This window comes from Somniosus microcephalus, chromosome 17, assembly GCF_052327205.1.
Source record: "Somniosus microcephalus isolate GS21.2 chromosome 17, FLI_Smic_1.0, whole genome shotgun sequence".
Classification (NCBI taxonomy): domain Eukaryota; kingdom Metazoa; phylum Chordata; class Chondrichthyes; order Squaliformes; family Somniosidae; genus Somniosus; species Somniosus microcephalus.
Genome location: NC_141003.1, coordinates 20,079,100 through 20,104,626, shown reverse-complemented (window position 1 = coordinate 20,104,626; position 25,527 = coordinate 20,079,100). Strand labels below are relative to the sequence as shown.

Genomic DNA, 25,527 nt, shown 5'->3' with positions numbered 1-25,527 from the left:
ATCGAAAGAACCCCATGGAAACTCCTGGCGTGTGTGTATATGTGGCAGGCAACCATCTATACCGGACAATTAACACAAACCATTTTCCATCACCATAGAAGCCAATTACAAAGATTAAACGCAGCGACTATTTCGGGCAGACTCAGCTGTTCAATAAGCCCTTCATACCTCGCTAAAGTGCAATTACCTTTGTTAGTAATCCCCTGTATTTACCAATTTAAACGCGTCGCTGATTTCAAGCAAACTCGTGTCTTCAAGCATAGCAATAAGCTCGCCACACCTCATTATGATGCGATCACCTTGGCTACTTACCTTTGAGCCTGTTGATCAACCCACAGTATGAAGCAACCTACAGGTAAAACGTCCCGAATCCGGCAACCTCGGGGCCGAGCCGAGCTGGTTTTCGGGTTTTTTCGGACTTCAGAACGTGTTTCTCATGTCCAAAGTCCAGAAACGCCCGAGCCCAGGTTGCGATATTTTCGGACTTCGGACATCAGAAACACGTGTCCAGTCAGGAAATGCCTGGGCCCAGGTTGCGCTTTTGGTAAGCCTCCCTCAGGGTGTCCGGATTCCGGAACATTTTACGGATTCCGGACCCCTGTCACCAATCGGCCCGGAGTCCGGATTCCGGAACTCCAGATTTGGGACGCTCGACTTCTTTTAGGGATTTACTGTCCAACTGATATAGTGGGCAAACTGCACCTGCTATAAGTGGTGCGGACTGTATATGCATATATTGTAGGAATAGGCATATTCCTAACCAAATCACTGAGGTCGACTCAGGAGAAACAATCCAACAGGTCTTTAATGAAGGATTTGACGAAGTACAGAAAACAACAAGGATCGATGCAGGAGAGCCGTGGAACAGGTCTTACCCGAACGGGGACGCCACGAAGACTGAGTGTCCAGTCCCGTGGATTGCGTCGTGACGTCAGCGCGTTTTCCCGCGCTTGGGTAGTCACGTGATCCGCGACGTGACGTCATCGTGTTTGCCCGCGCTTGGGTGGTCACGTGATCCGCGACGTGACGTCATCGCGTTTACCCGCGTCATCGCGTTCACCCGCGTCATCGCGTTTGCCCGCGTCATTGTTAAAGGGAATTGTGTCCGGTAAGTAAGGGACATTCGGTGGTACCGCTACATGCGCCCCCCCAGAATTTGCTTTAACGGTCGACGTCAAACGATGAGATGGTCTGACGAGCCTGCCCGAACAACTCCTGTAGTCTCGAGACGGAGACTGCTGGGTGGCTGACGGTCTGGCGGGCGGTCGTACTTGGGTTGGCGTAACGACGATGGGTGGTCGGTGGTCTCGGCGGTCGTGCAGTCTCGACTTGGCGGGCGAGGTCCAAATATGTGGTCCGGTAGATGGGGTCTTGAGCGGATCCCGATGTGTGTAAAGGTGAATAAAACGTATTCAGCCCCGTGAAGGACCGTGGAAGCGTGTGACCTCTGTAGCCCGTGGTTCGAAGCGGGCGCCGGGGCGAAACAGCTGGCCACGTCATAGTGACTGGCAGGTTGGGCAGACGCGGACCATGGCTCTGTCATTGTTGGGAAAAGGTCCCCAGTCTGACGAAATCTGCAGGAACGCTGAACGGGCGATCCAGGAGGAAATAAACGTGGGTCTTGGCAGGTCAGTGAACTCGCCAACAGGCGAGCGAACTCTTCGGCAGTCGGGAACGCACGGAACGGTGCATGCTGTAGTGCTGCTACGGTAACACAGAAGAGAGTGAACCGTTGCTGCGTTGATCAGTGATCGGTGATGACAGCAATTTTCGCGTGGCCGATCGCGGCTGCGGGATGCCCGTTGGACCCGTCCTCGATGGTCGCAGCATCAGTAGATGTTTGCTTTTGTTGAGGGGAAAATTGCAGTGAACCGATATGTGGTCCGGTTTTCCTCCGATATCGACCGAAAGGGATTTGTCTCCTGGCTCTATGACGCGGAAGGGACCAGTGTAAGGAGGCTTGAGCGGGTCCCGGTGAGCATCGTGACGGATAAACACGTACTCGGCGCTTTTCAGCTCAGTTGGGACGTGGGAGCTCTGTAAGCCGTGATGCGACATAGGCACTGGAGCAAAACATCTGGCCGTTTCCTGGTGGCTGACGAGTTGCTGGGATGCGGACCATGGCTCTGTTGGAGATGGGAGGAAATCCCCTGGTACTCGTAGTGGTTGGCCATATACGAGTTCTGCCGAGGAGGATTGTAAATCTTCTTTGGGCGCCGTACGAAGACCCAAAAGGACCCAGGGAAGTCTGTCCACCCATCCCGCGCCTTGAAGACTGGCCCGCAGAGCAGCTTTGAGGGACCTGTGGAATCGTTCGCACAGGCCGTTCACCTGTGGATGATAGGCGGTGGTGCGATGTAGTTTGGTGCCGAGCCCCTGAGCCACAGCATTCCAGAGCTCAGAGGAAAACTGCAGTCCACGATCGGAAGAGATGTCCTCCGGTCTGCCGAAACGAGCAACCCAAAAGGAGACGAAAGCTCTGGCCACGTCTGCCGAAGTGGTGGAAACCAAAGGAACTGCCTCTGGCCGTCTAGTGGTGCGGTCTACCATTGTGAGGATGTGTGTAAAACCTTGAGAAGGTGGAAGTGGCCCTACGAGATCCACATTCACGTGGTCGAATCGATGCTCCGGAACAGCGAAAGTGGCCAATGGAGCTTTTACATGACGCTGTACCTTGGCCTTTTGGCAGACCACGCAGGTGTTGGCCCAGTCGCGGACATCCAGGTGCATACCTCTCCAGACGAATTTTGACGACATCAGCCTTTGCGAGGCCCTCATGCCAGGGTGTGACAAACCGTGTATGGCGTCGAACACTTTTCGGCGCCAGGTGACTGGAACTATAGGGTGGGGAACTCCCATGGAGACGTCGCAAAGTAGCATGGTGCCTGCGGAATGGAACTTGACGTCGGCCGCTTGGAAGCTAGAGGGGGTGGTCCTGTATGCTTGGACCTCCGGGTCCGAGGCTTGATCTGCAGCCATGAGGGCATCGTCGATTCCGAGTTGGACTGCGTGCACAGTCGCGCGGGAGAGGCAATCCGCCACCAGGTTGTCTTTGCCGGACACATGCTGAATGTCCGTGGTGAATTCTGAAATGAATGTCAGGTGACGTTGTTGCCGAGCTGACCATGGTTCGGCGGTCTTGGCCACAGCGAACGTTAATGGCTTGTGGTCCACATAAGCCGTGAACGGACGTCCCTCTAGTAAGAACCGGAAATGGCGGATGGCTAGAAAAAGGGCCAGCAACTCCCGGTCGAAAGTGCTGTACTTTCTTTCGTTTCGCCGTAGTTGACGGCTGAAAAACGCAAGAGGCTGCCACGTCCCATTCACCCACTGTTCCTGCACTGCGCCGATTGCGTAGTCCGACGCGTCAGTGGTAAGGGCAATGGTGGCACCTGGAAGCGGGTGCGGCAACATGGTTGCGTTGGCCAGGGCACCTTTGGTCTCGACGAACGCCCGGTCCATCTCGGCCGTCCAGCTGATGGGATCCTTACCGGACTTGGCCTTGAGGGCCTCGTACAAGGGCTGCATAAGCAGAGCCGCCTTAGGGACGAACCGGTGATAGAAATTTACCATCCCGAGGAACTCCTGTAGGGCCTTGACGGTCTGCGGCGCGGGAAAGATGTAACCGCCTCGACCTTCGTCTGTAAGGGAATTGCGCCGTCTGATGTAATGCGGTGGCCCAAGAAATCAATCCGCTGCAGGCCGAACTGGTACTTGGCTGGGTTGATAATCAAACCGTGTTGACTGAGGCATGTGAAGAGGGTACGCAAATGGCGGAAGTGCTCCTCTTTGCAAGGGCTGGCGATGAGGATGTCGTCGAGGTAGACGAAGAGGAAGTTTAGATCCCGCAGCACGGAGTCCATTAAGTGCTGGAAAGCCTGTGCAGCGTTCTTTAAGCCAAACGGCATTCGCAGAAATTCGAACAGGCCGAATGGGGTGATGACTGCAGTTTTCGGGACGTCTTGCGGGTGTACGGGGACCTGGTGGTAACTGCGGACGAGGTCGACTTTCGAAAAAAAAGTATTTCCCACCAAATGGGCTGAGAAATCTTGGATATGCAGGATCGGGTACCGATCAGGAGTAGTAGCGTCATTCAGGCGTCGGTAGTCATCGCATGGCCGCCATCCGCCGCTGGGTTTTGGAACAATGTGGAGAGGCGAAGACCAGGGACTATTCGACCGACGAATAATCCCCAGCCGCTCCATCATGTCAAACTCCGCTTTCGCAGCCACGAGCTTGCCGGGTTCGAGGCGTCGGGCCCGAGCATAAACCGGGGGGCCGGTGGTGGTAATGTGATGTCCCACACCATGTTTAGTAGTCGAGGAGGAGAAAGTGGGCCTGGTCGGATCTGGGAACTCTCCGAGGAGCCAAGTGAAGTCGTCTGGAGGTGGGACCGCACAGAAGACAGTGCGTGGCACGGCGTTACCGCGGTGGCATGAGATGGAGTGGAACGTGGCCGCATTGATCAACCGGCGGTGCCTGACATCGACCAGGAGGCCGTTGGCGCACAAAAAATCTGCCCCAAGGATGGCCTGCGTGACTTTGGCCGTGATGAATTCCCAGTGGAAACGCTGACCACCAAAACACACCTGGACCCGCCGCCTTCCGAAGGTCCGAACGGCCACGCCATTAACCGCCGCGAGGGCGGTGCCGTGGCCGCCAGCTAGTATATCGAGATTTGATGCAGGTAGGATACTACACTGCACCCCGGTGTCGCAAAGGAAACGTCGACCAGATAGGGAGTCAGTGATGAAAAGAAGCTTCCCTGAGTCTCCGATGGACATTGCAGCCGCGGGGCACTTGTTAGATCCGGTCCTCTTTCGCCAGGGTGTCTGAAGATGGGTTTTTTTGTGCGAAAAGCTGCAGGGAGGGCGCAGCCTCTTGCTTTCACGCCAAAACGGGCGTGGTAAAAGCACAACCCCGCTGATTAAGGAGCTGGAGCAGCGTCTGTGGGGGATGGGCGCCTCATGGCCGCGCAGTGCTGTTGTGTCACCGCGAAGATCTTGTCTGCTTCAGCAGCAAGCTCCGCGCAGTCTGTGACTTCGGACCTGGCTAGGGCAGCCTGAACTTGCTCCGGGAGTAGGCTGAGGAATAGCTCCCTGAAGAGGAAGCATTCCGGCTCGGACCTGAGGAGCGTGAACATCTGGCTCATGAGCTCAGACGGCTTGGAGTCCCCAAGGCCAGGCATAGCGAGCAGCCGGCGGGCGCGCTCCGACTTCGTGAGCCCAAAGACCTGCAGCAACCGCGCCTTTAAGGTGTCATACTTGCGATCAGTAGGCGGACTACCGAGTAGGCTGATGATCCACGAGGCTGTGGCACTGTCGAGGGCGGAGGCCACATAATAATAATGGGTCTGATCCGCAACGATGTCCCTGATGGCGAACTGGGCTTCAGCCTGGATGAACCACGCGGCTGGTTGTTGCTCCCAGAACTGCGGTAGCTTCAAGGTAACGGCGTTCGTTTCCAGGTTGATTATCTTCTGCGAAAACCGTTCGCAAAAGTCGGGGTCACCAATGTAGGAAAGTCTAGTTCCTATCCAAAGACTGAGGTCCACTCAGGCGCTTAAGCAAAACGAAGTTTAATGGAAACTAACAGGTTTAAACAAGTAACTGCAGGAGAACATCGAGTGTAGGCCTATTCAGTTCAGAGGCTCCACGAGGACTGCTCGCTGGTCCCGTGGTTGACGTCATGACGTCATCACGTTCTTCCCGCTAGTGGGGATCACGTGATGTACAGCGTGATGTCATCGCGTTTACCCGCGCTGTTAAAGCAATCACGCTCTATACAAGTAAACAGTGTAAATAAAGATACAGACTCAGGCTGTAGCTAACATGTTGTTAAAGGGAATTATATACAAATGGTCTGAGTCCTTTAGTGGCTCCGCCACAATACTATAATCCGTGTATAAAAGAAAAGAAAGACTTGCATTTATATAGTGCCTTTCATGACCACTGGACGTCTCAAGGTGTTATACAGCCGATGAAATACTTTTTGAAATGGAGTCACTGTTATAATTAATAGTAATATATAAAGGAGCTGCATTTTTGTAAATATTGCCTCAAACTCTATTGACTTGTCATCTCACTCATATCAATCCTTTTTCATGACTAAATTATAACAAGGGAAGTTGCAATAAGAAATGAAAGTGCTAAATTAAAAAATGTATTTTAATGTAACCAGCACTGAAACCCCTAGTTAGCCATATAAAGGAGGGATGGAAAGCTGCCAGTGTGAGATCTTGGTTTAAGTTATGTACTAGCTGCTGCATAATTCTACTTGTGACTATTGCTTCGATTAAGATAACCAAAGTGCTGGCAGGATTACAGTATGAATATTTATATTTTCAACTGAATGCAGTTGCTTAATATAAGAAGAATAATTAATATTGCTATCATTTGTATGCCGTGGAATTTTTTAGTCACACTCCTGTTAAGGTTGCTATATATAACTGTTCGAGTATTTTCCAGATGACCAATGTGTTTAAATTGTAAGAAACATGGAATGCCAATTAACTTTAGTGTTTAATCAAATGTGTGTAATATGCAAGCTTTGACATGGTAGGCAGGCCAGAATTTGAATGCTTTTGAAACTATATGATCTAACCTGCACACATTTCACATTTAACAAAAATTACCAGATTATTGAGGCAGAAATTCCAATCCCTACGGGTGAGTACGCGCTGTGTACCCACCCGTAGGGACATCGGAAATGCCGGTTTCAGGCATGCACTGCGCATTCGCTGGAAACCGGCATTTCCGATCTGTCAAGAAAGCTCATGATAGATCGGACGCCTGCCCTGGAGCAGGGCCTCTGCGGGGGGATAGTTCCATTTTTTGGAGACCCTCCGCCCGCAGAAAACACTTACAATTCTTGTGCCTGTAAGGCTTGCTTTTACCAGGCTAAGAGTTGAAGAAAGTAAAAAAAAAAATTTTTCCACCAATTTATCATTTAAAAATACTTTAAAGAAAGGTAAGTTTATTTTTAGCCCTGTTAAAAACTTTAATTACTTTTTTCAAAACTTTAAATTTTTGTTTAAAATAGTTAATTTATGTAATTTATAGTCATTTTAAAAATGTGATTTAAAAAAAAAATTATTTGTAGATTTACTTATGTTTTGGGCTGATCTCTATTCATAGATTTGACAGGCCTTCCTGTCAAATCTATGAATGGAGATTCCCTGCTCTGATTGGCTCCCCATGGCCCACGTGATCCCAGGGATGCTGCGAACTACCTGCGTCCCTGGGATACGCGTGCCCTGCACACCGGCAGTTTGGAGAGGCATAGCAATGGAACTCTGTGCCTACCGGGCCCGAGCCCTCCGGTCCAGGCGGAGATTTTCCAAATCGCAGCCCTCCGTCCGCGGGAGGGCTGTGAACGGAATTTCTGGGCCATTTTCTTTCAATGTATTTTCACATCTTTATTATAACAGTTCTGAGGTCAACAAAAGACAGAAGCGGGTGAGAGTGAATGAAAGACTTGCATTTCTATAGCACCTTTCACGACCACCGGACGTCTCAAAGCGCTTTACAGTCAATGAAGTACTTTTGAAGTGGAGTCACTGTTGTAATGTAGGAAATGCAGCAGCCAATTTGCACACAGCAAGCTCCCACAAACAGCAATGTGATAATGACCAGATAATCTGTTTTTTAGTGATGCTGATTGAGGGATAAATATTGGCCGGGACACCGGGGATAACTTCGAAATAGTGCCATGGGATCTTTTACCTGAGAGAGCAGACGGGGCCTCAGTTTAATGTCTCATCCGAAAGACGGCACCTCCAACAGTGCAGCACTCCCTCAGTACTGCACTGGGTGTGTCAGCCTGGATTTATGTGCTCAAATCCCTGGGGTGGGACTTGAACCCACAGCTGACACGGTAAAACCCAGAAGTCAACGGGTTGGAGCTGGCTTGCCAACGTGCATGCAATTCTTTGCCATTTAATCCCCCACCCAGACCCACCCCCACCCCCACCCCCACCCGCTCCCCTATGTTAAAATTCGCCCCAGCATATCATTATGCAGATTCATCCTCCATGATAATGTCAACCTATGTGAGATTTGTGGGGGAAAATTGTCAGAGTATTTTTTTAAAATTCATTCCAGCATTTATTGCCGATCCTTAGTTGCCCTTGAGAAGGTGGTGGTGAGCTGCCTTTTTGAACCACTGCAGTAGCGGTCTTGTACAACTGAGTGGTTTGCTCGGCCATTTCAGAGGGCTGTTAAGAGACAACCACATTGCTGGAGTCACATATAGGCCAGACCAGGTAAGGATGTCAGATTTCCTTCCCTAAAGGACATTAGTAAAGCAGATGATTTTTACGACAATCCAGTTGTTTCATTACTGACACTGGCTTTTTTTATTCCAGATTTATTTAATTAACTGAATTTAAATTCCCCAGCAGCCATGTGGGATTTGAACTCACGTCTCTGGATCATTAGCCCAGGCCTCTGGATTACTAGTCTAGTAACATAACCACTGTGATACTGTACCCCATAGAACATTCCTCAGAATCGTATGTACACATTTTTTACCGACGGACAATGACTTAAAAAAAATTGGCTTCCACTTTATTGATTGTAGTCCATGAGTATAAGTTAAAGCTTTGTTCAAGTGTGATCTCTAGTTCAACATGCCATTTAACTGTGTATTATTTGCAGGGGATGAGGAGGGATGAAGCTAGGCTCACTCACCTAGAAAAGACCCTAAATCAGCTATCTGTTTGTGCCAGAGGAGCAGTCCGTCAGAAGGTTTACATTCAGGATGGAACTCATGCCTGAACAATGTCAAGTGGCACAGTCAGAGATCTTCAGTGATCCCTATACTTCTTGTGAAATTAACAATAACTAGATATTTTCTTATCATAACTGGCCATTCCAGGCAGCAAGGGGGTGATTTTGTTGGCATTAGACGGAGTACATACATTAATGCACTGTCCTGAAAAGTTGTTCAGTTCATTCATTTTTCAAATAGGCTTAAGAGCCAGTTCTACAGACTGTGTGTTTGTTCTGCCTATTCCAGAACCCTGGATGTAATAGTCTGTGCCAAAGTGCTGTCATTCGAATCAATGGCAGGCATCAACTTTAAGGGCATTTATTCCCTCAACGTGCAAGTTGGTCTGTGCTGCTGAGCTTATCCTCCTCCTGGTGAATGACTTCTTCATCACTAGCTGGTGATGTGTTCTCCTGTTATATGAGCAAGGTCTGAAAAGCTGTAGGAATGCATTAAAACCTCTTGCCAGCTCTCAAATGCTAGTTAACCGATTGATATAACCAAGTGAATAATTGTGTGCATGACCTTGTTTAAGACGTCGTTGACTGACTCAAAGGTTTATTTAGGTTTTGCTGCCTGCATTTCATTCAGATTGGGAAGGGGCTCTGCAAAATAAGAGAAACAGGCCACTTCACATTGATTTCTGATGCAGAACATTGGCATCAGGAAGGGTGCTCATCTAGGCATCTGGAATGCATCCAAACCCTCTAAGGGTGATACAGAGATGAAATGGTTTGCTTTGGACAGAGGGGAATATTCATGTCAGCAAGCGAGACTGAGACAGCATTACAAACAGCACTTCAATTGAAAGACCTACTCATCCAAACCACAATACGATAGCAAAATACTGCGGATGCTGGAAATCCGAAATAACAACAGAAAACACTGGAAAAACTCAGCAGGCCAGGCAACATCTGTGGAGAGAGAAACAGAGTTAACGTTTCAGGTCGAAACCCTTCTTCAGAACTGAGAAAAAAGCAGGAAATGAAACAGATTAAAAGGCCAGTTTGGGGGCTGGGAAATGGGGGAGGGGATGAAGGAACAAAAGGGAAGGTTTGGGAGGTGGCATCCAAACCACAGTTGGTCCTTTATCCCTTGATGATTTAAGTACCTTAACCTCTAGTGCCAAGAACAATAGACCTCCTCGTGTTATTTTAGTTGTTAAAAAAGGAGGTTGCTAGATTACTTCAAGCAATATTCTACGCCTTACCCATACTTGGGAACAGCAGGAGGCCATTCAGCCCCTCGAGCTTGTTCCACCATTCAGTTAGTTCATGCCCGACCTGTACCTCAACTTCAAACTTTGCTCCATATCCCTTGATACCCTTACCTAACAAAAATCAATCAATCTCAGTCTTCAAAATTTCAATTGATCCCCAGTATCCACGGCCTTTTGGAGGAGAGATTTCCAGATTTTCACTACCCTTCGTGTGAAAAGTGCTTCCTGATTTTTGTCTAAATGGCCGAGCTCTAATTTTAAGATTATGCCCCCTTGTTCTGGATTCCCCCACCAGAGGAAATAATTTATCTTTATGTACCATGTCGAATCCCTCTATCATTTTAAAGACCTCAACCTTCTGAACTCCAGGGAATACAAACCAAGTTTATGCAACCTGTTCTCATAATTTAACCCTTTATCGCCTGGTATCATTCGAGTGAATTGCACTGCACCTTCTCCAAGGTCAATATATGTTTCCTGAGCTGCGGTGCCTAAAGCTGAATGAAGTTCTCCAGATGGAGTCTTACCAAGGCTCTGTACAACTGAAGCATAACTTCCTTCCCTTTGTAGTCCAACCCCCTTTTTCTCATATACAAGATAGTGATGGATTTGGGAGAGAGGTTTCAAGAACATGCTCCAATACCTGTACACTGTGACAGTTGATGTAGCAAAATTGAATGGGAAAAGTTGACATAGCAATTTGACAGTGAAGTGTAACCAAACACCATGACTAGGGGAAGTACGGTTTGTGGACAGGAAGTCCCTGCCCATGCAATATTTTTAATCTGTAGCTGAAAGCAACAGAAGCACAGAAGTGGTGCAAAATAATGTTCCTATTGTGTGTATGTCAACAACAACAACAACAACAATTTGTATTTATATAGCCCCTTTATCATAGTAAAACATCCCAAGGCACTTCACAGGAGCATTATAAAACAAAATTTGACACCGAGCCACATAAGGAGATATTATGCAGATGACCAAAAGCTTGGTCAAAGAGCTAGGTTTTAAGGAACATCTTAAAGGAGGAAAGAGAGGTAGCGAGGCGGACAGGTTTAGGCAGGGAATTCTAGAGCTTAGGGCCTTGGCAGCTAAAGGCACGGCCACCAATGGTGAAGTGAATAAAATCGGGGCTGCTCAAGAAGCCAGAATTTGAGGAGCGCAGATATCTCGGGGGGGGGTTGTGGAGCTGGAGGAGATTACAGAGATAGGGAGGGGTGAGGCCATGGAGGGATTTGCAAACAGGATGAGAATTTTGAAATCGAGGTGCTGCTTAACCGGAAGCCAATGTAGGTCAGCGAGCACAGGGGTGATGGGTGAATGGGACTTGGTGAGTTCGGACACGGGCAGCAGTGTTTTGGATGAGCTAAAGTTTACAGAGGGTAGAACGTGGGAGGCCGGCCAGGAGTGCGTTGGAATAGTCAAGGCTAGAGGTAACAAAGGCATGGTTGAGGGTTTCAGCAGCAGATGAGCTGAGGCAGGGGCGGAGACGGGCGATGTTTAGCCCATGACACCTTGCATTAATTTCACATTGGATGGCTCTGTGTTGCTGTCCTTAACCATTTACTGCAGGAGGAAGGAGTCACACCCAAAGGGCTGGGAAGCATCGGCTGCACTTCATAGTGCCTTGGCTTCAGGACAGATGGCGACTTAAATCAGCACTCAATCTTTTGGGGGGCAGTCACGTAACAAGACAGCACCAACAATGGGTCTGTAACTTACTGAGGTGGACGCTGGCTGTGTATAGGATGGACTGCAACTGATCCAATTGTTTGCATTGCTCCTCAGGGGTTTGCTTGGCGTTGGTGCTGCTTCAGAAGAGTTGTCCTCTTAGCTGCGGTAGCGCAACACTATAAAGTGGGTGTTCGTAATGAATCAGGCACCGAGCTGTAGAATTGCAGAGACTGATGTATTTTACAGATTGCTCTATGTTGGGCTGACGTACAGCAATACCTGTCTGCAGGCGCTGCTGTTGATGATTTGACGCCTGGGTTGTGACCGGGGCCACTGACCCATTGCTTTGCCTGCATTTATCAATGGGGGGGGGGGATTTATCAAGTTGAATTTTCCTGACTGGATATCTCCTCGGCAGGCTGACGTCAAAAAAAAAATATTGAGAGGTGTTGGGCTTTATAAGAACAGAGCTACTCGCCAGCAATGGGAAACAAGGGAAGAGAGCGAAAAACCAGCACACCGCCGAACGAGAGAAGCTACAGGACTTTCTCAATTCCTATTGAGCCCTCAGCAAGGATACGCCGCCGAGGTACTGGCGAGACTGCAAGTAAGTGGGGAGCTTGCAACCCAAGGAAGCAACTCATTCAAATCGAAATTGTTCCCTTTTTCAACATGCTGTCTTTATCTGGGATCATCAAGTTGGATTCTCTCCTCGAGGGGGCTAATCATTAGAGTTTTAAATCACTTAAGCCAATAAAAGGTGTCTCCCCCGAGCCTTATATTGTAGTCATCATGTCAATAATTAGAAAGTTAACTTGTAAATTAGTTTATATTTGTTTGCAGGATAGTGTTACGGAATTTTAACGAGAATATTTTGTAATTGTATATACTGGACTTGCAAACCGTTTGAGTGACTAACAAATAATTGAAATGATGGTGGAATTGGAGGAGTTCCTACCAGATGCTTTGCAATCGGGAAATACATAAGAGCAACTCTTTCCGTCCAGTGCATGCAGCCAACCTGGGTTATAACCGACTGCTACCCGATTAATCGGTTCACAGCATTACAGTAAAATTAAATCGTCGCGGTGATAAGAATCGCTACAGCTCGTGCTAGAGAGACTGGATGGATATCGGTGAAAGTTTTTCGATGTGTCTTTGTGTTCACTCGACAGGTACTAGGAGAAGTCATGCACTGTCTGAAACTCTCCACCTTCCTCCTTGTCGCCTCGGTGTCCCTGAGCTCTTTGGACGGATTACAGGCTGCCCCAGGCAGGTCTGTGTCTACAAATATATATATATTTTTTTTAAATCTTGCATGCCATTGCACTCTTATCTTACTGGGTTATATTTTGACCAAATTCAATCGATTGGTGTCTTGAATTAGGTAAATAATTTTTACCTTTTAAAAAAAATAAACATATGTTCATTTTCTAGTTAACAGTGCAAGTTTACAGGTGATGTCTTACTACCAAACAAACGGATGCAGGCACTTAGCATTATACTCCAGATCAGAGATTGGGGAAAGCAGGTCATTCGTGTTATACTGTTTATATGGTGAGAATGCGAGTACAACTGTATTTTCATAGTATATTTTTTTCTTTTTAAGCTGTGGGTATTCAGTCCTGCAAAGGTCTTATGCGATGTAGTATCAGTCCAATAGTGAGGGCTTTTATAGTATGAGAAGAAAGACTTGCATTTATATAGCGCCTTTCACGGCCGCAGGACGTCCCAAAGCTCTTTACAGCTAATGAAGTACCTTTTGAAGTGTCCTCACTGTTGTAATGTAGAACACAGGACAGCCAATTGCCGCACAGCAAGCTCCCACAAACAGCAATGCGATAATGACCAGATAATTTTTTATTTAGTGATGTCGATCGAGGGATAAATATTGGCCAGGACTCCGGGGATAACTCACCAACTCTTCTTCAAAAATAGTGCCATGGGATCTTTTACATTCACCTGAAAGAGCAGACGGGGCCTCGGTTTAATGTCTCATCCAAAAGATGGCTACCTCTGACAGTGAAGCACTCCCTCAGTACTGCACTGGTGTGTCAGCCTGGATTACTTGTTCAAGTCTCCTGGAGTAGGAGACGTGAACCCCCCAACCTTCTGCGTCAGAGGCAAGTGTGCTACTAACTGAGCCACAGCTGATAAATAGAGATTATAAGGTATTCTTTGTCTTTCTTTTAATTTGCAGGTACAAGGACTGTCTAAAACTCTCCAGTTTCCTCCTTGGTGCTTCTGTGTCAGCCTTGGCTCAGTGGTAGCAACTCTCACTTCTGCATCTGAAGGCTGTGGTTTAACGTCCCACTCCAGAGACCTGCACACATAAGCCAGGCTGACACTTTAGTATAGTACTGAGGGAGTGCTGCGCTGTCGGAGGTGCTGTCTTTTGGGTGAGACTTTAAATTACCCTGTCTACTCAGGTGGCAGATCCCAAAGCACTACTCAAAGAAGAGCAGGGGAGTTCTTCCTATATCCCGGCCAACATTATTAAATCAGATTATCTGGTCATTAATCTCATTGATGTTTGTGGGACTTTGCTGTACACAAATTGTCAGCCACATTTCAAAGGTACTTCATTGGCTGTGAAGCACTGAGGTTTGTGAAAGTTTTGGTCGCCTTATCTGAGGAAGGATGTTCTTGCCGTGGAAGGAGTTCAGCGAAGATTCACCAGGCTGATACCTGGGATGGCAGGAATGACGTATGAGGGGAGATTGGGTCGATTGGGCTTGTACTCGCTGGAGTTTAGAAGAATGAGAGGGGATCTCATTGAAACTTATAAAACTCTGACAGGACTGGACAGACTAGATGCTGGAAGGATGTTCCTGATGGTCGGGGAGTCCAGAACCAGGGGTCACAGTCTAAGGATAAGGGGTAGGCCGTTTAGGACAGAAATGAGGAGGAATTTCTTCACCCAGAGAGTGGTGAACCTGTGGAATTCTCTACCATATAATGGGTTCATGGATTCTATTCATATAAAGCCCGACAAGCCTCCGAGATCTATGCGCTCCTCCAATTCTGGCATCTTGCGCATCCCCGATTTTAATCGCTCCACTATTGGCGGCCGTGCCTTCTGCAGCCTTGACCCAAAGCTCTGGAATTCCCTCCCGAAACCTCTCCGTTTCTCTGCCTCTCTCTCATCCTTTAAAATGCTCCTTAAAATCATCTGTCCTGATATCTCTTTCTGTGGCTCAGTGTAAAATTTTGATTGATAACGCTCTTGTGAAGCACCTTGAGACGTTTTGCTATGTTAATGGCGAGATATATATATGTAAGTTGTTGTTGTTGTGATGGCTTTATTTTAGCTTTAAGCATTTGTCTAAATAAATCAAAATTAATAAAACTACAGGATGTGCCTTAAGTTGATGCACATAATTGTGAAATAAGGTACCAGCACTGGCAGTAGCGCAGGTTCACTGCAAGCACTCAACGGGAACTGAACATGTTCCTGTGCATGGAAGACATCTCCAGTGACAGAAGGTAGGTGGGTCAACAGGACAGTGGTATCATCACCATGATCTCCTGGAGCTTGCTTGATCATTTCTGGGGGTCAAAGAGGAATTTTCCCGAGTCTTTTTTTCCTAAATTGGCCAAAAGTTTTTCTGCCTCTCCCTGGAGATTATGTGGTTGGAGGTGGGGGGAGTGGGGTAGGAATTGGAGATGGATGGGTTAGATAGGGGAAAATGGGAGATCACTTTGTAATCTGTGGGATTTCTCTGCTCTACAGTTGTTTTTACCAAGGCAAAATACCTTTAAAAAATTTGAGTTGATAAAGTATGAGTGAGCAATGTGCTCACGTAGTTGAGGGAATAAATCATATTAATGCATGGTGTGGAGATGCCGGTGTTGGACTGGGGTGGACAAATGTAAGAAGTCACACAACACCAGGTTATAGTCCAACAGTTTTATTTGAAATCACAAGCTTTCGGAGCGCTGCTCCTTCGTCAGGTGAAGTGGAGAGATGCATAAAGACACAGCTTATATAGTCAGAGAATAATGCCAGATGATTACAGGTAATCTTTCTAACTGCCATTTATCACACCTCGGCAGAGAGATAATCACAGCAATCAAAGGTGTGACTGGTGTCCAAACAGGTCAGTCAGGAAAACATTACATCAAAGAACAATGAGGTGGGGTGACAAGGGGTTAAATGTTGCAGATGCTGGGGTCTGTATGAAAAACAAAAAACAGACAAAAAAACATTTTTTTTGCTGGAAATCACAGCAGGTCCAGACGCATCTGTGTAAAGAGAACAAGCCAATGACAACTTGAGTCTGGATGACCCTACGTCAGGTGGGGTTACATGTAGCGTGACATGAACCCAAGATCCCGGTTGAGGCCGTCCTCATGAGTGCGGAAATGCAGGTTTTAAATGCATTTTTCAGTTCTTTTGAACTACAGTGAACTAAAATGTATTTATTTACTTAATCCAGAGAGAGTATCTGATAAGGACATTTGTGTAATTCTCAACAATCCAGTGACTGAAAAAGTGACATAGTCTAGTGTGTCACACTGCAAGAACAACAACAACTTGCATTTATATAGTGCCTTTAACATAGTAAAATGTCCTAAGGCGCTTCACAGGAGCGTTATCAGACAAAGATTGACACCGAGCCAAAGAAAGAGACATTAGGAAATATGAAGAGGTAGATTTTAAGCAGCAACTTAAATGAGGGGAGAGAGGTGGATAGGCAAAGTGGTTTGCGGGCGAGGGGGGGGGGGAAATTCCAGAGCTTAGAGCCTGGACAGCTGAAGGCACGGCCACCAATGGTGGGGTGAAGGAAGTAAGGGATTCACAAGAGGCCAGAGGTGGAGGAATGCAGAGTTCCCAGAGGGCTGTAGGGCTGAAGGAGGTTACAGAGATAGAGGGGCTGATTTTATCAATGGGGATGTGATGGAGGTGGGACTGCTGCTTGTCGGGTTTTAGTCCCGCCTCCATCGACGTCCAGCCAACCCATGCTATTTTTCCTTGACTGGCCTTGTTAAGCCCGCCCAGCAGGCTTAACAGGCCAATTAAGGGAAAGCCGGTGACAGAGAACGTCAGCGTATGACGTTTCATCTGTCAAGGTTTTTTGACAGATGAATTGTCATCATTTGACAGCTCTGTGAAGCTGTCAAACACTGACAATCTGTCTTCTAAGTTGAATCCTTTACTCACTTAGAAAGCTCTCCTGAGCAGAAAGCAGAAGGCTGCTGCATTTAAGAAGCAAAGGTAAGTAATCTTATTAAAACACTTTTGAGTTACCTCTCCACACTTGCACTCATCACTCACCTGCACAGCACATTTTTTGGCCCCTCTGACCCCCACAGACCCACGGCTCGCCTCATTGACCCTGGCGAGGTTCGGCGCCGTCGGGAAGCCCACACTTTAGGGCTCAAAATAGGGATTAGCCAAAAAACTGCCTGTTTACTACCTGTTAACAGGCAGTTAATTGGCACTAATCCCCTTCCCACCTCGAGGAGATGGGACCCGACGCAAGTCGGGTAGCCGCCTCCTGGAAAGATGGCACGGAGGCGGGTTGGGGGGCGGGATGGGTACCCGCTCCCAGATTCTGCCATTTTCCCAGCAGTCCCGCCTCCATACCTGCCTCCCCAGGGCTGACAAAATCGTCCCCAGAGAGTGTGCGGTCATGGAGGGATTTGAACACGAGGATAAGAATTTTAAAATTGAGGCATTGGTGGGCCAGGAGCACAGGGGTGATGGATAAAAGGGACTTGCTGCAAGGTGTATGTTTGCTGCTTTTTCTTCTTATTTTGTTTGTTGTTTCCCACCAAATTAGATACGCTGCACTTTCCAGAGTCCAAGGTGCTGTACCCCCTGAGTGGAACTCCTGGTTGGTCCCAGTGCTGAGGAAGAGGTCCCTAACGGGCTGGTCAGCTGCTTTACCCGTGGAAACGCATTTCAAAGCAAACAGGTATTATTCACCACACATTGCATGACCCCAAATAATAATAACCTTCAGCTCAAGTAGCTGGCATTACCACACTGCACAGTATCCTGACCACTTGCTGAGATGTGAAAGGAGCTGCAGGTGATGGAAATCTGAGATAACAAACATAATATGCAGATCAGCCAGCATCGGAGAAAAGGAAAGACAGCTTAACATTTCGGTTTTATTATCATAACTGAAAAGCGTAGAAGATAAGCAAGCATTGTAGTGAGATTGAAAAACAAAGAGCGAAAAAGGGAGGGGCGAGAACATTAACACATACAGAACCGTACTGTGCACAGCTCCGGTCTCCATATTATAAAAAGGGTATAGAGGCACTGGAGTAGGTGCAAAAAAGATTTACAAGGATGATACCAGAACTGAGAGGTTATATGTATCAGGAAAGGCTGAACAGGCTGGGGCTCTTTCCTCTAGAAAAGAGAAGGCTGAGGGATGACCTAATAGAGGTCTTTAAAATTATGAAGGGGTTTGATAGAGTAGATGTAGAGAAGATGTTTCCACTCATGGGCAGTCCAAAACTAGAGTTCATAAATATAAGAAAATCACTAATAAATGCAGTAGGAGAAATTTCTTTACCCAGAGAGTGGTTAGAATGTGGAACTCACTACCACAGGGAGTAGTTGAGGCAAATAGCATAGCTGCATGCAAGGGGAAGCTAGATAAACACATGAGGGAGAAAGGAATGGAAGGATATGTTGATAGGGTGTGATGAAGCAGGGTGGGAGGGGACTCGTGTGGAGCATAAACACTGGATAGACCAGTTGGGCCGATGGCCTGTTTCTAGCTGTAAATTCTATGTATATGCTGAACTATAAAGCCAAAACAATGGAGTGCAAGTCAGAGGAGGTCATGTTCGAACTGTATGGTGCGCTGGCCAATCCCATCTTCAGTACTACATCTAGTTCTGGTCATGGAGACACCAGGGAGATGGTCAAGCACTGAAGGCAGTGTCACAAGTCTGGCCTATGAGGTAAGGTTGGAGAGTCGTGGGATTTTCATCCTTGAATACAGAACTACAGGAACATTAACATACCTCCTCCTGAAGAGCAGCTCCTCCTGATTGGTCAGCATTCCCATTTTTATCATCTAATGCTAATATAGATTATTTTTCAAAGACGACAATTAAAATTTTGAACTCTATTCTCAAAAAACAGTATTACAACTACAGCAACACAGAAGCAAAATACTGCAGATGCTGGAAATCTGAGATATAAGCAGAAAATGCTGGAAGTACGTAGCATATCAGGCAGCATCTGTGGAGAGAGAAATAGATTTAACGTTTCAGGTTGATGACCTTTCATCAGAGCTAGAGGATCAGTTAAGATTATTCAATGTTTGTCTGAGCACATAGTGCAAATGCAAACAAAGGAAAATTAAAATTTAGGGTAAAGGAACTGCATGCTGACAACTAAAAAAATATTAATAGATACTTGTATTATAATATTGATTCACTTATTCGCACGTGTAATAAAACTAATTGGATACAGTGGGAGTAGCAGATTTGTATTTTTAGAATGACGACTGGCTTTTGATGAGGCAAGGCAGTCAGGTACCTAAAACTAATTAAGGGACGGGTGAAGGAGAATATTAACACTTAGGTGTTCATTTTATTGAATGGTAGATCATTTTAAATTCAAGCTCTAATCCCAGTTTTTTAGGATGTTTTGATTTATGCTATTGTGGTGGGAAACATGATTTATTTATCTGCTTATCACCGTGTAACCTGGTGAAAACTGGTGACTCTCAGGCCCATGTTCAAGGTTGGATTTGAGCTTTATGATTCAGGGAGGTGACGTGAGCAGGAATAGTAGAAATTTAACATTGGCAGTGTGTTATAACAATAAAGGGAAAGTTCTGCAGTAACGTCGACTATCAAGCTGCTTTATTGTACTGTTACAGTATGTTGCAATAGTATTTCCTTTCCAAGATCATCTTTAGTGACATCAAATCAGAGAAATGAGAAAGTGTCATTTGTTAGATGGTTGATTTGTTTTAAATCTTTGTAATCTGTTGATGGTGCTAGATATTCAGTGCATGAAATTGAAAAGTTAGGTTCATAACCAACAAAGCTAATAGAAATACCAAAGCAAAATACTGCAGATGCTGGAAATCTGAAATAACAACAGAAAATGCTGGAAGCACTCAGCAGGCCAGGCAGCATCCATGGAGAGAGAAATAGAGTAAATGTTTCGGGTCTGCTGAACTATGAAGCCAAATCAGTAGAGTACAAGTTAGAGGAGGTCATGCTCAAACTGTATGGTGCTCTGGTCAGACCACAGTTCTGCTCCTCGAGACACCAGGGAGATAGATGGCCAACCACTGGAGACAGTTTACAGCAGAGCCACAAGGTTGACCCCTCATGTCAGAAATCTCATTTATGAGGTAAGATTTTTATCTTAGAAAGCAGACGTCTAATAGGTGACTTTATTGTGGTTTACGAGAGTAAACACAAGGGAAAAGGTAAATGAAATCCAGAAAATTATTTCAAGTTAAATTGTGAGAGTAGGACAAGGGGACACAGATTCAGACTAGTATAAGGCATATTTGGGAGTGATATCAGGAAGTTCTTCTTCACACAGAGTGATGAACACTCCCAGATAGAGTGGTGGAGGTAAAAACCCTGGATTTACTGAAGAAACATTTGGATGCCGTAATGGGAACACTCGTGTCTGTCTAAATAACTGAACTAAGATGGGCTGAAAGGCCTTCTGATGCATAATTATCTTGTGATTTGATGTTTATAGGGATATACGGCTGGGTGATGTATACGTAAGAACATAAGGAATAGGAGCAGGAGTAGGCCATTTGGCCCTTCGAGCCTGCTCCACCATTCAATAAGATCATGGATGATCTTCGACATCAACTCCACTTTCCTGCTTTACCCCCATATCCCTTGATTCCCTTAATGTTCAAAAATCTATCGATCTCTGTCTTGAATATACTCAACGACTGAGCCTCCACAGCCCTCTGGGGTAGAGAATTCCAAAGATCCACCACCCTCTGAGTGAAGAAATTTCTCATCTCAGTCCTAAATGGCTGACCCCTTATTCTGAGACTGTGACCCCTGGTTCTAGACTCCCCAGCCAGGGGAAACATCCTCCCTGCATCTACCCTGTCAAGCCCTGTAAGAATTTTGTATGTTTCAATGAGATCACCTCTCATTTTTCTAAACTCTAGAGAATATAGGCCGAGTCTACTCAATCTCTCCTCATAGGACAATCCCCCCATCCCAGGAACCAGTCTGGTGAACCTTTGTTGCACTCTACGGCAAATATATCCTTCCTTAGGTAAGGAGAACAAAACTGTATACAATACTCCAGGTGTGGTCTCACCAGGACCCTATATAATTGCAGTAAGACGTCTTTACTCTTATACTCAAATCCTCTTGTAATAAAGGCCAGCATACCATTTGCTTTCCTAATTGCTTGCTGTACTTGCATGTTAACTTTCAGTGATTTGTGTACAAGGATACCCAGGTCTCTCTGAACACCAACATTTTTCTATTTTTCCTACCAAAGTGGATAACTTCACATTTCTCCACATTATATTCCATTTGCCATGTTCTTGCCCACTCACTTAGCCTGTCTATATCCCCTTGAAGCCTCTTTGCATCCTCCTCACAACTTACATTCCCAGCCAGCTTTGTATCATCAACAAACCTGGATATATTACATTTGGTCCCCACAGCCAAATCATTGATGTAGATTGTGAATAGCTGAGGCCCAAGCACTGATCCTTGTGGTACCCCACTAGTTACAGCCTGCCAACCCAAAAATGACCCGTTTATTCCTACTCTCTGTTTTCTGTCTGTTAACCAATCCTCAATCCGTGCTAATATATTACCCCCAATCCCATGAGCCCTAATTTTGTTTAATAACCTCTTGTGTGGCACCTTATTGAATGCCTTCTGAAAATCCAAATACACCACATCCACTGGTTCCCCCTTATCTATTCTGCTGGTTACAACCTCAAAAAACTCTAACAGATTTGTCAAACACAATTTTCCTTTCATAAATCCGTGTTGACTCTGCCCAATCCTATTATTATTTTCTAAGTGCCCTGTTACCACGTCCTTAATAATAGATTCTAGCATTTTCCCTACTACTGATATCAGGCTGATTTGTAGTTTCCTGTTTTCTCCCTCTCTCCTTTCTTAAATAGTGGGGTTACATTTCCTACCTTCCAATCTGCAGGAATTGTTCCAGAATCTATGGAATTTTGGGAAATGACAACCAATGCATCCACTATCTCTATAGCCACCTTTTTCAAAACCCTAGGATGGAGGCCATCAGGTCCAGGGGATTTATTGGCTTTCTGTCCCATTAATTTCTCCAGTACTTTTTTTTACTAATACTAATTTCTTTCAGTTCCTCATTCTCGCCATACCCTTGGTTTTCCACTATTTCCAGGAAGTTTTTTGCGTCTTCTTCCGTGAAGAGAGGCAGAAAGTATTTGTTTAATTTCACTGACATTTCATTATTCCCTATTATAATTTCTCCTGTCTCAGCCTGTAAGGGACCCACATTTACTTTTGCGAATCTTTTCCTTTTTACATACTTATAGAAGCTTTTACATTCTGTTTTTATGTCTCTCGCTAGTTTACTCTCATATTCTATTTTCCCTTTCTTTATCAATTTCTTAGTCCTGCTTTGCTGAATTCTAAAATCCTTCCAATCCTCGGGCTTACTACTTTTTTTGGCAACATTATAAGCCCCTTCATTTAATCTAATACAGTACTATCTTTAACTTCTCTTGTTAGCCACTGTTGGATCACTTTTCCTGTGGGGTTTTTGTGCCTTAAAGGAATGTATATTTGTTGTAAATTATATATTAATTCTTTAAATGCTAGGCATTGCTTGTCTACCATCATACCTTTTAATGTAGTTTCACAATCTGCCTTAGCCAACTCACTCCTCATACCTACATAGTTTGCTTTGTTTAGATTTAAGACACTAGTTTTGGATTTCACTAAATCACTTTCAAATTCAATATAAAATTCTATCATATTATGGTCACTCTTCCCTAAAGACTTCTTTACTACAAGGTTATTAATTAACCCTTTCTCATTGCACAATACTAGCTCTAAAATAGCCTGTCCCTAGTTGGTTCCTCAACATACTGATCTAAAAAACTATCTTGCATACATTCCATAAATTCGTCCTCCACACTATTAATGCAAATTTGGTTTGCCCAGTCTATATGTAGATTAAAGTCCCCCATGATCACTGTATTACCCTTGTTACATGTGCCTCTAATTTCCTGATTTATACTCTGCCCTACATTACAACTATTGTTTGGGGGCCTATAAACAACTCCCACCAATGTTTTCTGCCCCTTGCTGTTTCTTAGCTCCACCTAAATTGATTCTACTTCTTGATTATCTGAGCTAAGATCTTTTCTCTCTACTGTCTTCATCCCATCCTTTATCACCAGGGCTACCCCTCTTTCTTTTCCATTTTGCCTATCTCTTCTAAAAGTTAAGTATCCTGGAATATTTAATTCCCAACCTTGGCCACTTATGGCTATTAGATCAAACCTGTTAATTTCTATCTGCGCTATTATAATGGGACAGACGATGATTGACAGCACAGGTCTTGAATGACTGTCTTCAAATTGGATGCTCTTGGTTCTCTAATTATCCATGGGGCTTGACCCTGTGCACACCTTGTTGGAAAGTAAGCACACATGTCACGGGGCTGCCGATGACTAGAGTTTGCTTGTCACTGTTAGGTGCAATCTGTAGATGCATTGTTGGATAAAGTGGGCATATTATGATGGGATGTCTTATCTGGTAGAAGGGGAGAGGGTTCCCTAGTCATTTTGATCCATTCTTGGCCATCTCCTGTTTGATAATACGAGTTTAGTATTCAGTGTTCATGGGGCTTGTAGAAAAAGCTGCAGTTTAGATTCTCATCCTCTCAGCTGAAGAAATATTAAGTGGCATCTGTGAGAATGGAAGAAGTAAAGATTTAAAAGTGAATTTTAAAATACTGGCAAATATTTTTACATCTAGATTGCTAAGAATATATTTAATCTAGAACATCCGAAACAATATCAAATTATATCATACGAATCCTTTTAAAATTGCTTGCATACCAGCCAGGACCAACCTAGCCATCGCACACTGATTTACAGGACTATCTGAAGCCAAGTGGGAAGAATTTCAGCCCCATTTCAGTCTAGCCCTTCAGGTCCCATCAATGAGCCAATCTGGCTAGTCATTTATCAAGTGGCCTAGAATATCGCAGACCTGCCTGGGTCAAAAAAAGACCCTCATATTGTCTTAGAACAGCTCTAGGATTCATTCTGGATACCTAGTATCTTTCACGCAGTATTATTCATGACAGCATTTCCCTCATGCAACTGAGCTGATACTTGGGCAATATTGCTGTGTAACTCACTGCTTGATTTACAGTTCCATTATTAGGAAGTACTTGAGTTATTGGTTGGTTACCCATTGACATTTCCAAAACATTTTCTCTTGTATAAGATCTATACATAGGATCAGCAAACTTGTTTGCATCAATCAAGAGGCACATTCACCACACAAAAGGCATTAGAAATCTGGAACTATCTTCCCCATAAGGCTGTGGATGCTGAGACAATTGGAGCTTTCATTTGAGATTGATAGATTGTTGTTAGGTAAGGGTATCAATGGATATGGAGCAAAGGCGGGTAAAAGGAGTTGAGGTACATGATCTAATTGAATGACAAAACAGGCTCAAGGAACTGAATGGCCGACTCCTGTTCCTAAAGTTCCTATTATGCAGTAGAATCAGAGTTGTGATGTTATGTTTCTCATGGGATTTCCTGAATAAGCTAAAGATTTTACCTTATTCCTTTGTACCACAAAGTACAGCAACCCTAACAGAGTCTATTATTTATTCTATTTACTCTTGCAGCTTTCGTGTGAAGAAGAGGAGGTGTAACACTGCCACCTGTGTGACACAACGCCTGGCAGACTTTTTGAGTCGTTCCAGCAACAGCTTGGGTGCCCTCTACACACCAACAAATGTGGGGTCAAACACTTATGGCAAGAGAGACAGCGTGGGACTGTACAGCAGAGAAGCCCTCAGTTATCTCCAACGCTAGAACTCACAGCAATCCAGAGCCATTTTCTTAAAGTTAGTAGGTTCTTTCTGTAGCTCCAATGTCAGTAGAGGATGATAATGTTCACCTGTTTTAGACGTTTCAAGCAGTGGTGCCCTGTTTCACTGTTCCTGGCTGGTTGCGCTTTGAAACAACAGTATGGATATGACCAGATTCATTGCTCTATGTATGAAGTTCCCTGCATGTTTTTAATTTAAAGAAACCTGCTGGTACGACATGAATTAATTGTAATAACTAAGTTATTTTGAATCTATTAAAGACAAATATTGAGAATTTTTTTTAAAAGCTGGACTATATTTGAATTTCTGTGTAGATGGCATTGCTGGATGAGCATGAAATATATGTTTTCTGGTCAGTAAGGTGCATGACATGTGTGGAAACCCATCACTATGCTTAGGAATCTCCAAACCAAACTACTGAGAAATCCATATACTTAATATCCATTTCTTTGATGTGGCATGAAAAAAAAAGAAAGACCTGCATTTGTATAGTGCCTTTCACGACCTCAGGATGTCCCAAAGTGCTTTACAGCCAATGAAGTACTTATGAAGTGTGGTCACTGTTGTAATGTAGGAAACATGGCTGCCAATTTGTGCACAGCAAGGCCCCACGAACAGCAATGTGATAATGACCAGAAAATCTGTTTTTGTGATGTTGATTGATGGATAAATATTGACCACCACGGACATCTCCCCTGCTCTTCTTTGAAATAGTGCCATGGGGTCTTTTACGTCCACCTGAGAGGGCAGACGGGACCTCGGTTTAATGTCTGTTAGGGTGCACCCCACTTATCTAAAC

At 45.2% G+C, this 25,527-nt stretch overlaps 1 protein-coding gene across 1 annotated transcript; it reads left to right on the top strand.

Moving 5' to 3' along the window:
* The first annotated feature begins 12,046 nt into the window (after window positions 1-12,046).
* iapp (islet amyloid polypeptide) lies at window positions 12,047-25,002 on the top strand. The gene is made up of 4 exons (XM_086010878.1): window positions 12,047-12,269; window positions 12,838-12,938; window positions 17,449-17,583; window positions 24,522-25,002. The coding sequence occupies exons 2-4, from the start codon at window positions 12,853-12,855 to the stop codon at window positions 24,709-24,711; spliced, it is 411 nt and encodes a 136-aa protein (XP_085867004.1). The 5' UTR covers window positions 12,047-12,269; window positions 12,838-12,852; the 3' UTR covers window positions 24,712-25,002.
* The last annotated feature ends 525 nt before the right edge of the window (window positions 25,003-25,527 follow it).

What these genes read in the sequence shown, in the direction of transcription:
- iapp (XM_086010878.1), top strand. Translation starts at nt 12,853, where the DNA reads ATGCACTGTCTGAAACTCTCCACCTTCCTCCTTGTCGCCTCGGTGTCC. An exon ending in TTACAGGCTGCCCCAGGCAG is followed by an intron (nt 12,939 to 17,448) that starts GTCTGTGTCTAC and finishes CCACCAAATTAG; the next exon opens with ATACGCTGCACTTTCCAGAG. An exon ending in ACGCATTTCAAAGCAAACAG is followed by an intron (nt 17,584 to 24,521) that starts GTATTATTCACC and finishes TTACTCTTGCAG; the next exon opens with CTTTCGTGTGAAGAAGAGGA.